This window comes from Quercus suber, unplaced genomic scaffold (assembly GCF_002906115.3).
Source record: "Quercus suber isolate HL8 unplaced genomic scaffold, Cork oak 2.0 scaffold_362, whole genome shotgun sequence".
Taxonomy (NCBI): Eukaryota; Viridiplantae; Streptophyta; class Magnoliopsida; order Fagales; family Fagaceae; genus Quercus; species Quercus suber.
The window spans coordinates 589,280-605,238 of record NW_027069814.1 but is presented as its reverse complement, the minus strand read 5'-3'; the positions used below and the strand labels follow the sequence as shown (position 1 = coordinate 605,238).

At 31.7% G+C, this 15,959-nt stretch overlaps 1 protein-coding gene across 3 annotated transcripts; it reads right to left on the bottom strand.

Moving 5' to 3' along the window:
- Positions 1-4,454: 4,454 nt before the first annotated feature.
- Positions 4,455-12,035, bottom strand: LOC112038530 (disease resistance protein RPV1). Of its 3 annotated transcripts, none has more exons than XM_065760338.1 (7): positions 11,247-12,035; positions 10,412-11,169; positions 7,813-7,882; positions 7,629-7,738; positions 6,697-6,727; positions 5,133-6,079; positions 4,455-4,860 (listed from the first exon to the last, which is right to left on the bottom strand). In XM_065760338.1, exons 1-2 carry the CDS (start codon positions 12,021-12,023, stop codon positions 10,666-10,668), a joined length of 1,281 nt encoding a protein of 426 aa, XP_065616410.1. In that variant the 5' UTR covers positions 12,024-12,035; the 3' UTR covers positions 4,455-4,860; positions 5,133-6,079; positions 6,697-6,727; positions 7,629-7,738; positions 7,813-7,882; positions 10,412-10,665. The 3 variants fall into 3 exon arrangements, with proteins under 3 accessions (XP_065616410.1, XP_065616409.1, XP_065616411.1); XM_065760337.1 differs by having other exon boundaries at positions 4,456-4,860; positions 5,757-6,079; XM_065760339.1 differs by lacking the exons at positions 4,455-4,860; positions 5,133-6,079; positions 6,697-6,727 and having other exon boundaries at positions 7,628-7,738.
- Between the last annotated feature and the right edge of the window lie 3,924 nt (positions 12,036-15,959).

The following is a 15,959-nucleotide window of genomic DNA, read 5'->3' as shown; positions in this document are numbered from 1 at the left end:
CAATGTAAGGACAATTGAGAATCAATATTTGCAATAATAATTATGATATCTTGAACCCTATAACTAAGTATGCGTGCATTATTTCATTAAGGGTAATCATGTAATATCTTAAGTAAATGGTGATTAAAAATGAAAGAAGACATTTACTAAATTGATGTGGAAGTGAAATAAGGGTGATAAGGGTGATGTTGTAGAAAATTTTGAAAGGTAGGGGACTTAGTGCAATTTAGAAACTTAAGTACCATATTGCAAATAAAGATTTAAGTTTCCAGCCCATGACGCCTCATTCTTTTCCCTTTCACACCACCAGCCTTATTTCTTGACACCTCCTACTTCTTTTACAACAAACATTGCCACCATATGACACCTCCTCCTTTGACATGCCACATCCTCCTTTTTCATGTAACCAGCCAGAAATTGTGTATTGGCGTTCCATGTTTCGGGCAAAGACATAGTGTGTAAGCGGCCAAAAAATGAGGGAGCTAAAAATAAAAAGAGAAAGAAAGAAACTTTGGTGCAAGACTAACCTATTCTACCTAAACCGAGTCTACCTTCAATTTTATGTAAGTTGTGATTTCATGCACTGATTTTCATTTGACTGTGAATATTTCTTGTTACTTGATTCAATTGAATTCCATGGCTAAGTGTTCGTGATGTTTATACATGAATAAAGTGGCTGCAAGTTCATGTTGTAGAGACCTTATGCAACTTTATCTAGTCCAGAATAAAAAAACACTAAATCTGTCTTTGAATTAAGCTATACTTTTATTTCAGCTCTTGCTAAGGAATTTTCTACATGATGTATCCTTTACAGCCATGGTGTTTTTATTTATGCATTTCCTTGAATTAATTTCCATGATCCTAATTCAATTACATGTTATTCCCATGTTGAATTCATTGATTTTGTGTATATCGGTATATGTAACAGCCTCTAAACTTGATGTTCAATTTAAAGCTCCACTGGCTATCGACTTTAATTCTAGACCTTGGACCAGCACCTAAAACTATTATTAATGTGCATGGCTGATAGAGCATCTACAGCAGTAGAGCTAAAAATTTAGCTATTTGGCACTACAAAAAATTACTTTATCTATTTTACTTACTCACTTTACAAAACATCCAACAGCAATGGATCTATTTTAGCTTTCAACACAATAAAATAATTTAAACATCACAATAAAATAATATATCTACTATATTATTTTATTAATTTCTTTCTTTCTCTTTCTCAAAAAAAAAAAAACTTTCTTTCTCTCTATCTCACGACGTGCCTCACTCTTCACTCTAAAAAAAAAAAACTTCTCATTTCTCTCCTCTCCACTCTCCACTCTCACTTCTCTCTATCTCGTCACCGCTCTCTCCTTCCCACCCATCACCATCCCGAAACCTTCCTCGCCAGCATCGGAGACGAAATTGTCAAAGCTCTCGAGGATCCTATGGGTTATAGGTTGTGCCGGCGCGGGTTTGTGGTTGTGATTTGTGATGTGGGTTTGTGTTTTGTGGTGGTTGTATGGAATTTGGACCGGCGTTCTCTCTACTCTATCTCTGTGGGTTTGTGTTTTGTGATTGGGTTTGTGTTTGTATTCTCTACTATCTCTGTGGGTTTGTGTTTTGTGACTAGGTTTATGTTTGTGTTCTCTCTACCTCTATCTCTGTGGGTTTGTGTTTGTGTTTTTGTGGTGTTTTGTGATGTGGGTTTGGTGGATCGACGTTGCTGGTGGTCCGATCCGGTGTTTTTCTAGTGGCTAGGTGTCTAATCAGGTGGTTTTATAATGGATTTTAAGCACCCACTGCCAACGAGCTGGCTGGCGAAGTAGAGAGGAGACGAGGGATGCCGGAGAGAGAGAGAGAAAGAAAGAAAAAGAGAAAATATATATTTGAACGAGAGAAGAGAGAGAAGTTTAATAATATATATATTTAGTTTCTTGCTATAGTGCACAGCCATAAATAGTTGTGCACTATGGCAAGAAGCTAAAAATTTTAATATGGCTCCGCTATTGTAACATGCATTTTTGTGTTTTGGTAAAGCTAAAATAGTTATATAGCTATTTAGCTTCACTGTTGCTATGCTCTTGGCTTTTGTAATTGCATAGTCATGTCACAGCATAGTCATGTCACGTTGTATATAAATACTTAGTTGTGTTCAAATATATGTTTTCAACTTAGATGGATTTGAGTCTAGAAATGGCGCTAGAGTTGATAGGTGTTGGGTGCATTAACCATGCTCATGCCCACTCTAACATATAATTTAGGTCTCATGAAAATTTAAAAACAAAAAAAAAAAAAAAAAAACATATAATTTTAGGTCTGAGCCGTCAGGCCCAACAATTTCAATGAAGAGAAACTAAGATGTGGGAATAATGTGAACTTTGTGGAGAAAGTCTAGGAATGCACCTAAGTCCTAATTTCATACCCAAATTCACAACATAGCAACATGGTTAAGTGTGACGTTGTAACGAGGCTAATGCAAACCAATTTGTCCAAAGCACTACAATAATCTCCAGAAATTGCCCATTTTACCCCAAAATACTGACTGAAGAAATAGCCCCAACATGAGCATCTATTTACAAACATATTTGGTGGAATTATCCCTTATTTTTTCATCTTCAATCACTTCATGTATTGCCCTACATACAAGAAAGTTTGCTATATTCAACGGATGAAACCGTCAAAAAAAGTATGTCGAAATATTATTAAACTATTGAAACATATGTTTTTCTTCAGATAAGTTTCAACAATTTGAAATCATTGAAATAAGTTTTTTTTTTTTTAAATAAATAAATAAATTTGGATGCATTCCTTCACGTGATCAAAATTTAATAATCTGATTCAAAATATAAAGATAAATACAATTGTGCAATTCCAAATTAAACTTCATCTATATATCTATATATATATATATATATATATATATATCTAAAAGTTGAAGCGTAGAATTTATTATTGCTACGCTTTTGTTGAGCCACGTCAATAGCCATATCACCTACTTATCTAAAAGTTGAAGCGTAGAATTTATTATTACTACGTTTATGTTGAACCACGTCAGCAGCCATATCACCTACTTATTTTCAATCATTTTTCTTTTATTTTTTGACTCTTTTTATTTATTTATTAATGTTGTAGTTTATGGTTACATTTTCTCTAACTTTCCCCCTTCTCTTTTGCCTTTTCATCTCCCCACTACTATTAACATTAATATCACTTTTCCTTTATCCCTTCATCATCTTTTATTTTGACTATTATTATCCCCATCCTCTTACTATAAATTTGCTAATATCTTTCACTCTATACATATTTTATCACACCAAAAGGTTATAACTCTTTCTCTTTCTCATGTTTTTCTTTTCTTTTGGTAGTTTTTTTTTTAAAAAGAATATATTTTTTGTATCTTTACTTTATATTGATGCATTTCTATGTTCTTTAGAACTCTACTATTATTCCCTCTCTCTCTCTCTCTCTCATATATATATATTTTTTTCTTTTTGTGTAGTTTTTTTTTTAATGTTTTATATCTTTACTTTAGGTTGATGAATTTGTGTGTTCTTTAAAACTTTACTTTAAATTGATGCATACCACTACAAAAAATAAGTAGGATTGAATTGAGTTTCATGCTCCAAACTTTTTGGTTTTATGTTTTCAAGTTGTTATTTTTTCCTCTTTTTTTTTTTTTTTATTGTCAAATGCTATCATATTACATTATAAAGATAGAATATAAGAATATAATGTTATTCAATTACATAACATTGCTTGGATAATTAGGTGTGACTATATCTTTTATTTTAACTGTTCTTCTTCTCATCTCATTTTCTATAAATTATCCAATTCAAGTCTCTCCCAAAAAAGGTGATTATTCTCTTTCTTGATTATTTATTCATTCTTGCAACTAAACTTTAGGTTGATGAATCATTATATTTTTTTTATAACACTATTTTGGGTTAATATACAATTTTATGTGTGTGTTTTAGTTCTCCATCACAAGCCTTCTCTCTCCCTCTCATAGCTTTTGTTTGATTTTTGTTTGATATAATACTTAGTTATTTTGAAAGTGAAAATTAGAATTTATATTAAAATACAATCTCGCTATCTATTTGAATGTGTTTCTTAACTATTTGAGTAATATTAGGTCTAATTTTGTGTTGAGTTTTGATTATCATGATATCTTATTTAAGAAATGAAAATTTTGAATAATATATTTGAAACTTAAAAAAAAAAAAAAATTAAGTAAAAAACTTAAAGAATTTAGTTGTAAGAAAAAAAAAAAAGAAAACAAATCGTACCATAATATAATTTAGAAAAATATGGGTCACATAAAAAAAAAAAAAATCAATCAAAACACACCTAAAATAATAAAATGATATATATGCAAAGATGGATAAATGAAAAATAATTTTAGAAATTTTTTGATTTTTAGAGAGAACATATTATACATTGTACCACAATTTCAAAGTAATAATTTATTCCCATGCGTCGCGTGGATCTGCATCTAGTTCTCATATAAAAACTAAAACACCAACCTATTTTCAAGTATTCAAATAGTTCCAATTTTTCAAAATAACTAATTAAAAGAAAAAAATTGAAAACTATTGTGCTCCATCAATTATTATTAACAGATAGTAACAGATATATGGAGAAATGCTACTTCCTAACAAGAAGGCTAGGCCCATGACAAAAGCTAGTATCATTGAAAAAATGATGATGCATCCTTTCTTCTTGTACTTCCCCATAGAGGACAGCCCATCCCTCCTCCCGTATTTTCCTTACTCCATAAAACACATACATCCACTCTAACAAGTGCATATCCACCTAGTTTGCCCTAGGTTTCATTGTAGATATTACACCATTGTGGGCATCAAGGACGGCCTGCAAATCACATAAAATTGGGTAAGACTTAAGTGAGGAGCTACCTAAATTTTATTAATTGTCTAGATAAAAGGTCGAGGCCCGAAGATAAAAAATTGAAATTTAGAGTACAAACAGACCAAACACCAATAATACATGCTTTTTGATAGAGATTTCCAACACAATTTAAGGAAGATTCTTTTATGGACCAATCTATTTACAATTCTAGTATCATCATCAAATTCAACAGCAAATGAATAAATTTATGAATGCTAAATGATTAACAAACTAACTTGATTGGTAACGTTAGGAAGAACTATAAGATTGAGCTAGCTCAAATGGGGCTATGTTTTTGAGTACTTGTGCTAGCAAACTCTTAACCCAATGAACTTGAGCCTTCAAGAGTTGTACATTAGCGTCACTCTCCTTGCGGTGTTCCTTAGATTCTTTCAATTTCCTTATAAGTTTAGCATCATTCTCCTTGCTTCATTCCACAGATTCTTTCAACTGCCTCAAAAGGTTAGCATCATTCTCCTTACGTCTTTCCTCAAATTCATTCAATTGCAATTGAAGGTCACGAATAGTAAATGAAGAGGAACCCCATAATTTTGTAGGACTAACACATCTCCATAACCACAAACACGACCATGATGTTCAGTCCAAATACCTCTACAAACATTTCATCACCAAACATTTGCAAAGACCCTTCACCCATATGATTGGGAACCTTTCCTTTGTAAAAGGTTTTGCTAGATTTAGATTTTGTGTAGCCCATCACCCTTTCTTATTTTATGTGTAGCCAAAAAAAATTGATAGACACATGTCAACTATAAATGGTTGCAAATATTAGAATGGAAATTATAGCGATTGAAAAGAAACAAAGAATTTTAATTAAAAAAATGTATTTTTTTAGTTACCAACTCATGAGCCACCACTTTCACTTGTTCCAGACTCTTCTCTTGTAATTGCTCCATAATTTCTAGCAGTTCTAGCCGACTCTTCTCTTGGAATAGCTCCATAATTTTTAGCACTTCTTGCTAACTCTTCCCTTGCAATAGCTCCATTGTTTCTAGTACTTCCATCCAACTCTTCTCTCATAATTGCCCCATTCTTTCTAGAACTTCCAGTAGACTCTTCTCTTACAATTGCTCCATTCTTTCTAGCACTTCTAGCCGACTGTTCTCTTGCTATAGCTCCATTGTTTCTAACACTCTAGCCATAGGTAGAATTCTTTCGCAAGCTGGATAAACAGAATCCAAAAAAAAAAAGAAAAGAAAACCATCAAACCTATAACCAATTACATCATATCAGATTGAAAATTTGTTCAGAATTGAATATTGACTAAGAGTAATTTAGTTGTTTTGAATTCTGGTTAGGATTTGACCTCTTCTCATTGAATATACTTCCACAACTATCTAACAAGAATGAAGCATCTTTATCGTTTCTTTCAAAAAAAAAAAAAAAAAACAAGAATGAAGCATGACAGCTCTGCAATATAAACAGCTTGTGTCAACCACACTAATCCATCATGATACATAATAGAGTTCTTATGAAAATGACAACAATTTTTTTCTACATCCAATTTTAGAAGGCTTTGTGTATAGTCTAATGGTGAGTTTGTAATCACAATAGCTCAGTGATTTTTTCTAATTCTCCAAAGAGTCGTGCTATGGGCCTACTGCATATATGTATATTTAAATTATGCATACATGTATATGGTTTTAACAAAATGCTGGTGGCACTACAAGAATTCTATCCAATTAATTGAATATTAGTTAAAACTGCAGTAGCTAGTTCATTTGCATCATGGCCTTTCCTAGGACTTTTCCTTGCCACCTTTATTGAATTAGTGCTTACCTCTTTATCTCTTTCTCCATCATTTTTCTCCCTGAAAACATCAATATGATACTAGTTAGTAATACTGTAATAAGCAGTAGGGGAAGACTGTATTGGTCGAACTGATACTTTTGGTTTTGAATGAAGCAATTGAAAGTTGCACAGATTGAAAGAGAAGAGCACATATATTAATTATTTAATATAATTGCAAAAGTTAAGATAAAACAAGAGAAGAAGAAGAATTTTTTGAAGGAAAGATAGTAATGCTTTAAGGAGGACGAGTGAAAACAGGGACAAGGTCAGGATTGCCACATTATTTAGCTTAGCACTGCTTTCCACATTGACTTAACCAGGAGTAAAACAATGATAGATAGTGAATAAGAGATTTTGAGCTATTGTACTAACCACATGTTAATTGTAAATATACTGTCAAGGCATTTCATTAGTTAGAACCAACTTGTGAGCTGGATCAGGGGGATATATAGGAATGGTACATGTATGAAAGATTGGCAAGCAATAAGACTGAAGTTAGTTCTTTGCCATCTTCTTCTGGTTTCTCTTCTCAACCTCTTAAATTCTTCTTCTATTGGAGACTTGGCTATCTCGAATCAGACACTCAGAAACCTTATATAGATTAGGACCTTAACAAACAACCCAACAAGACATTTTAAAAATAAATATTATCCCATGCAAATCCACCATGCAATTATTTCATAACCTACACCCCTAAGAACAAATACATCAAATAAGAGCAAGATACTAAATAAGTAAACATACATTTGTCACAAAGAGACTAATCTATCAAAGTATAATTTGATAAAAGAACGACATCCTTCAAATAATCAAACAAGATGCTGGGATGGACATCAAATTTTATATAGGCATCCTGACCAATTTTAATTTAAGAATAATCCTCATAGATGCATACAACTGACAACCTGTAAATCACATACCTTTGAATTCGTATTTGACTTCTCCAAGCAAATGGAAAACATCAGGGTCACTTGGTTTCACCCATGGTGCACGAAAGTCAAAAGATCAGCAGAAAAACTATCTTGGAAGCCTGGTTAAAGCACCATGTCCAATTTATTGTAGATAAAATTCATAAAAATTTCAAACATGGAATCATGAAAATACCTTAGTCAAGTCCTGAAGCAGAGAAAGCTTAAGTATATTTTCCCAATTCTGTCAACGTCACTGTAGCTCCCTACAAATTCCATCAAATTATGCAAAATGGTTGGGATAGTCAGTAAGAAGGTAGATACACTATTTAGTTTTATCCAATGAATTTGGCTGAAACACAATCTCTCTTTAATTAAGCTTTAAAAAGCATAGAAAATCTCAGTCCCAAGTCCCAACCCAACGAAGAACTAATTAGGTAACTCAAACATGAAACAACAATCTGGATGTTCCATTCCACCATTGACAGTCAATGCCTTAACTAACAAAAATCAAGACACAAAGGCCCCATCAGCAAGAAAGTATTTAATCAACAAATCTTTTTCTCGAGAATTAACTAAAGCAGATTTACTGCCCTCAAGAATATAAATGTAGTGATCAAGAACTGAGCTCACTCGTCCATTTGAAGGCTATTATATATAGGCCACTTCTTAACCACAATTGTTATATTAGTCACTTCTCAACAAGACATTATGTGCAAAACAAAAGATGCCTTTTTGTTATGTTATTAGCAACAGTATTTGTTTCTAAATTTACTCTGGATTTTCTGCAAGAACTCACAAAACATAGATATATAGCTCAAAAAATTCATAAAATAACCAACACATATGACAAAGGTAAAAAGAACTATAAACTTGATCTGGTTCTCAGTTGTTAAACAATAATAATTGAATCATTCAAAGTATTGGTAATTTAGAAGATAAAGAGCCACATACTAGTTATACTTGTTTTTTTTTGCTAAGCAAGATTCAAACCTGAACCTTCCCCAACCACACCAGCCTACCCCACCTTTTCACCTCCTAAACTAGTGGCAAGTGCATGCTTGCAGGTGGTCCAAAGTACTGAAAAAGTTTTATAGTCCTTCTAACATAAAATTGACGAGTTCCCTTAAACTAGGTAGATGTCCATCACATGCACACAAGTAGGAATGAAAAAAGGCAGGACCATGACTATATGGCATTCAGGTTTGTTGAGATTGACATGAGACAATCTTGTACAAAGAAACTAGGTGGACATCTTCAATTCTTCACTACTGAATTTCAACAGAATTCAAAGAACCATAATCATGACAAAAGCTGTAATTCATAAAACGACAGGTAGACACTAAGCCAAATGAAAAAGAAAATATTGGTAGGATATATATAATTATTTGGATTCTTATCTCTTACAAATCTTCCAAGATCAGCATTAAGTTTCAACCCTGTAATACCACTCTGTGGTTTGGCACTTGACTGATGTAAATTTAGAAGCATTTTTACAGCCTAAGGGCTGAAATTTTGGATGTCACAACTAGATTTCTTTACTTGATCACATATCACCCATTAAACATATACAATAAACAATAAATTCTACATCACTAAGATTTTGCCAAGGACAAGGGATTCTCACCAAAAATCAAATTACAGCAGGTTTACAATTCCATGGATTGCGCATAGAATAGATAACATGTAAGCCCTAATTTTCACCAACCTATTCTTCTCACATCCAATTTTGGCATAGCATTTCAAATTCAATACTCTATTCAAGCGAAAATTCAAATAAAAACCACAGAATTCAAAATCCTCCGAGTGCTTTTAGATTCTCAGCCAAATATAGAGATTCTAAAATTGGAAAAAAAAAATCAACAGCGCCAAGCTCTAACAATTACATAATATAGATGAGAAAATGAGATTGCAAGCTAAGATAAAGAGAGAAAGTTTAGAACCTGTTTGCTTCAAAAATTCGAATGAAATTGCTTTGTGAACTTCAAAAATTCAAGTCCAAAACAAATTGATCAAAAAATAAGGTTTTGAATCGATCAGTTACTGATTGTCTTGTTTTCCAATGGCAATAGCATGACTCGAAACTACTTTGAGAAATTAATTTAATGCTTTAGAGAATCATTTTTAAGCACAAAAACTTAAGGGATAAAGATGTTTTATCAATAGGTACAGTTGTTATCTCAACAATGAAAAAGTTGTGGCGTTGACATTATCATTAATTCAAATATTCCTAATTAACAAAGAAAGAAACAAGCAAATAAAAACATGTGCTTAAATAACTCCTCAACCTCAACCTATCAAATATGAATAATATGAAGAAGTGAGCCCCACTCTCAAGGCAGGTTCTGCTGAAGAAAAGGCTTCTGGGGCCATAGCTTATTGCAAATTTTAATATACATTTTATTCGGCAAATCAATAAAAGCAAAGAAACATCTATGACAATTAACAATATTAAAATTTAAAAACCTAGGGGAAAAGCATTTGGCTCAATGAGTAGCATAGGTCAGCTAAGCAAGCAGGTTCAATATCTTGAAGAAGCATTTCATCGAACAATTGTGTGCTTGACTTGAATTTCAATTTTGAAGAATCAGCAAGCATACTCGTTATTTGGTAAAATTGAAGTTTAGAAAATCTTACAAGCAGACAAATATGATGAATAAAAAGACAAATATAATTATAAATGAAAAGAAATAAAGAAATTAAATGCTTCTTGTATTTACTTGAAACACAATATATACCTGAGCAGTAATCCCATGAATAAGCCTTTAAATTTAGAGAACTAGAAAGAGGCAAACCTTCTCTTCAAAGTTGGATCAACATGTTTTTGTCTTCTTTGACGGTGGATACAGATTGGCATTGGTATCATCATTGAGAAAGGTATTAGGGATTGAAGATGAACCCTGATCATGAAACTTATTGGTAATTCGCCGTCTCCAGGGTTTGGAGCTTCGTTGCCAGAGTTGGAATCGGATTTGAAGCCGTCCAAAGCGAGACAGGTAGTGTTTTTGGGGACATGTAGCATCGAATTCCAACACGGCCTGAATCTTCTTCAGTTATAGAAAGCACATTGATCCATAGATGAGGCAGGAGATATTTTGGGCTTTTGAGGACAACAGATGCATTCTACATAAATCCTTATCCTTTCAGTTACAGAAAATCTTGGTCTAACATCAACCTCAATGCGATTCTTTTCAGATGGATTTAATATATTCACTTTCCCATAAATTAACCATACATGGTCATAATTACCATCCGCCCCCCACATGTACTTTGCAAATTGTCTTTTACCATTGATGAAAATGTCAAATTTCCGCCCATACCCTACATCCTCCGATGGAAAAGCAATACAAACAACCAAATTTGAAAATTTGGGACCGACCAAGAATGATACGGGATTTCCAACACTCTGATGATGGTTGAAGTTGAACCACTTTGGAATCTCAGTTACTGGTAGTATAAGATACTGGCGCTTCCCAATTTGAGGCTGTTCGGAATAAAAGCTTGTTGCAGCTTCACCGACTCTATTTGGTAGAATCTCTAGAATTTCTCGAAACTGCAAGAAATTTAAGTTTAACATAAATTGTTTCTTTATAACTTAAACTTCAGAGAGAAAGAGAAAGAGAGAGATACATGATTCAATAATCTGCTTGATGATTGTGTATCCAGCCGACAGCAATTCTGTGCATCCACAGTTCTTATAGATTGTGGAAGTCTCGGAATTTCCAAAAGGTCTTTGCAATCTTCAATATTAAGACATAGTAATCTAGTAAATCTACTAATACTTTCTGGGATGGTGACAATACCTATAGAAGCAAGAGACAAGTCTGTCAATACTGGGAAGTAATTGGGCTGCATCCAAGAATCTAATTCAACTTTAATTCTCAAATGGCTAAGATCCAGTTTTGTCAAGCACAGAAACCCAGTAGGTCCCGAAAAGTTATTAAAGGAATTGCACGTCGGTCTCAATTTGGCAGAAGGAATATCTTCTTCCTCCTGCATTTGTGATTTATTGGCCCTAACTAGAAAATTCGTAAGCTCACTGCTCTCTAGGGATAACCAGTCAAGTCCAGTCAGAAACAACAGTGATGAAGGCAATTCTCTAATACCACTTCTTTCCAAATTCAAAGTCTTTAGACAATTCATTTCTGGGTGAATTTTGGGGAACTTCTTAAGCCTTGAGCAACTAAATAGGCTAAAAAATTCAAGAGATTTCAACATGAGCGTACCTGGAAGAATTTGAAGTTTTGAACAGTAAGTGAGATTCCATACTTTAAGCTTCTCAAGAAATCCAATGGGCTCGTGAACCTCAATTAAATTTTTACAATAAGAAAGGTTCAATTCCTCTAAGTTTGGGCAGCACAAGTCAGGTAAAATTGTAATGAATTCACAAGATATTAGGTTGATCATTTCCAAATTATCATACTGGAACCCCTATGAAAATTAAAAAAAAAAAAAAAACAAAAAACAAAAAACAAAAACAAAATTTATCTTGAACAACTTTTAAAAATAACATTTAAAGAAATTAAAATTTATAAATACTAATACTTATACCTGCTTGAATACCTTCTCCAATTTAATGTTAGACTTAGACATCTTGAGTGCAACAAGTTCTTTAGGGGCACAACATTTGGAAGATAAAAATTCATGCCATTCAAGAAACCTTAACTCATCTGGGAGATATTCAAGATCTTCAATAATATGTACATTGCCTATAAGAAATTTGAGATTTTTCATCCTCTTGAAAACATTAGCTTCCAATGCAACCTCTATTGGTTCAGGTGAGTGCAACATTATACCTCGAATTTCTTTTGATCCCTGCTTAGGACAAAGAATTTGTTACACTTCATAATAGAATTCAACAAAAGTTTAAAGATTATGAAACTTAAAAAAAAAAAACATATATTGAGAAAATTATATTTTGTTCAATATTGTAAAAGGAAAATCCATTAAAGAAATATATAGAAAAAATGGAGAAGCAAAGGATGTATACCATATTTCTAGTTAGTAACTTATAAGCATCCTTATAATGCCATATCCTACTACGTCTTTCAAGCTCTTTTGATTCTTGTCGAACGATTTCTCTACCCATTTGTTGTATCAAGTCATGCATTGACAAACGGCCACATTCCAACGTTACAAGACACTTGTCAATAAGCCTTCCAATACCATCGTTTGGACATAAATCGCAAGAATGTAATACATTTAAAACACCATCCTTTTTGTAACCCTTAAAAAAACATGCAATATCAAGAAAAATATCCTTTTCAATTTCTTTCAATCCATCATAACTTATTTTGAGTTTTTCTTGAATTTTTTGATCTGGAATGTTTTCATACTTTTCTAATGCATTTTTCTAATCTTGTATATTTCTTCCACACAAATGAGAACCAATTATTTGTAAAGCTAACGGTAGGCCATTGGCATAAAGTATAATCTTGTTTGCAAGTTCTGAATAATCTTCCTCATGTTTACTTGTTTGGAAGGCATGTTTGATGAAAAGTTCACGAGCTTCACATTGCCTCAGTTCTTCAACCTTGTGTATCCGACGATGATCTATTCCCAAACTGGTTAGTACTTGTTTGTTTCTTGTTGTTATAATAACTCTACTTCCTGGAGCAAACCAGTTATATTTTCCAAGCAAATTTTCTACCTCTTTTAAGTCACCCACATCATCAAGAATTAAAAGAACTTTTTTACCATAAAGTCTTTGCTTTATCAAATTGGTACCTTCAAAAACATTGTATACCTTCAAATCTTTACCATGTAAGATCTTAGAGAGAAGTGTCTTTTGTAGTTAGATTTTGTCACTATTTATCTTTGACATTTCTCTAACATTCTCTAAAAAATAGCTTCCTTCAAAAAGGCTTGCAATTCTATTATAAATAGCTTTCGTGACTGTAGTCTTACCAACTCCCCCAAGACCATAAATTCCTACCATGCAAGCATCATTCGACTCCATATCTAAAAGTGATTCGATGGCCTCCGCTCGAGTATCTATTCCAATTGGATGTGGAGCAACAAATAATGGCATATGATTTGATTTAATACTTGATATCTTGTTTATAACTTTTTGGATAAACTCATATTCAAATTTAGTGCAACTGCACAACATTGAGCATAAGAAAGACATAATGAGTTGGATTAGCTATAAATATAAATATGAAGATGAACTAAATTCAATATCTAATTTTATGCATTGCAATGAACATATTGTTATTTAAATTAAATGGCATTGAAACTCAAAAGATTAGGAACTATCATTAATTTAGCATATTATTCTTCTTCTTTTTCCAAGAAAATTAGATCTAGGCTTTTAGCAAATGGTTGGATAGAAAATCCCATTTAGTGATGAGGATTGAGGAAACTCATTTATTGGAAACCCACTACTAATACTTGAACAAAATGAGATTAAGAAATTTTGACAAAATTTCTAAAAATTAAATGGGAGAAACTCTTGAATTGTAACAATAACATTAAATTATTTTATTTCTACATTGTAATAGTAGAATATATGATAAATGATAATAATAATTTTCAAAAAGTGTATTTTCAAAATTGGACATTTAATGGTCACAAAATCATTTAAAATTTCCTAACTAATAGGTCATCTTAAAAATAAAAAGGTAATTAAAAGGTAAAACTAAAAACAATTTGAAGAAGGGTATTTTATTGCTGGAATTTATAGTGCTTTTAAGGGCTTTTTTTTCCATTTATTATTAACACTTGGCAAAAGGATTGATATCATGAGCCAAATGTTGTCTGTCATGTGGCATTATTTTCCATGTCATACCTAATAGCCTAATAGATGGAGGAAGTTACAAAAGATGATATGTGTTATTGTTTTATGCAATGTCAAAGAGACATGTGACATCATTTTATTCATCCACCAGTTGTAAGGATCCAACTTTTATGATATACTAGCTGCATATAAATATTATATAATAAGGTGTAATATATAAAAAGTGACACTTACTTCAAATATTGTCAAATTGTTTTTTTTTTTTTTTTGAATTCTACAAGTATTTTTTTTTTTTTTTATCTTTTTATCCCTATAAATATATCATTTTATTATTTTTGTGTGTATTTTTTATATTTTTTTCTCTATTCAAACTTTTCTTCCCCCTATTTTCAAAAAAAGAAAAAAAAAAAAAACTATTTTACTCCCCCTATTAGTTTACACACCTACTATTACACTTCTTCCAACCTTTCCCTTTCCTTTTTGCCTCTTTACCTTTCACCACTTTACCATTATACTTCTTTTCTTTTTTATATTTTGATTTTTCTTCTACTCATTTTATTTGTATAAATTTAATATCATTTTTCCCATTCAATCTTATTTTTTCCCACACAAAACTGTGAGTACTCCTCTCTTTCTACTTTCATTTGGTGAACTTTGTTTTTCTTATAACTCTAATTAAGGTTAGATTAATAGTGTTTACTGTGTGTTTTTTTTTAATATCCTATCAGAAATCTTCTCTTTCCTTTTATTGTGTTTGGTATGCATAATAAATTGAAACTTATAAAGTTTTAATGTACATTAAACAAATATAATAAACTAGATAGAAGTTAGAAGAACATGTTCACCTTAAAACAATTAATCAAAACATAAAAAAATAATAATAATAAAATGATATATTTGTAGAGATAAAAAGATAAAAAAAATACTTGTAGAAATCTTTTTTTTTTTTTTTTTAAATAGACAGTACTTGAAGCAATGATTACTTTTTATATATAAACCTTAACACATAATATTATATTCCCACGCATTGCGTGATCTACGACTAGTAACCATAATAGCTGCTAATCATTCCACCACATTAGCGAACCTCATGCCAAACTCCTTTTTACCATAAATTTTATATCATTTTCTCCATTTAATCCATATTTTTTCCCACAAAAATTCGAGTACACACACACACAACTCTCTCTCTCTCTCTCTCTCTCCTTTCCTTTGGTAAGGTTGATGATTTATTATTTATTTTTAATACGTGTTTTGGTATTATGTTCCATTTCCATCACAAAGTCCTCTCTCTCCCTTTGTAAACTTTGGTTGAATTAGTCTACGTGACTATGGATTTGAATATGCATACCAAAATTGTTGAAATTTAAAATAATAAATTTAATAAAGTATATCTTTATTCCTTGATTTCATTTAAATTTTGTTAAGATAATATTATAATTTGTGATAGATTTGGATTATTGTGATAATCTCCTATTCCTTAAAAGATGGGAAATCTAAATAATAAATTTAAAACTTATAAAATTTAGTTGTATATTAGGCAAATATAACACACTACTACAAAAGTAGAAGGATATGTTTCATCTTAAAAAATATTAATTAAA

Coding starts and splice junctions, on each gene's coding strand:
- LOC112038530 (XM_065760338.1), bottom strand. CDS start 12,023: ATGATCAACCTAATATCTTGTGAATTCATTACAATTTTACCTGACTTG. Junction 11,170..11,246: donor CAAGCAGATTATTGAATCAT/GTATCTCTCTCT, acceptor AATTTCTTGCAG/TTTCGAGAAATTCTAGAGAT.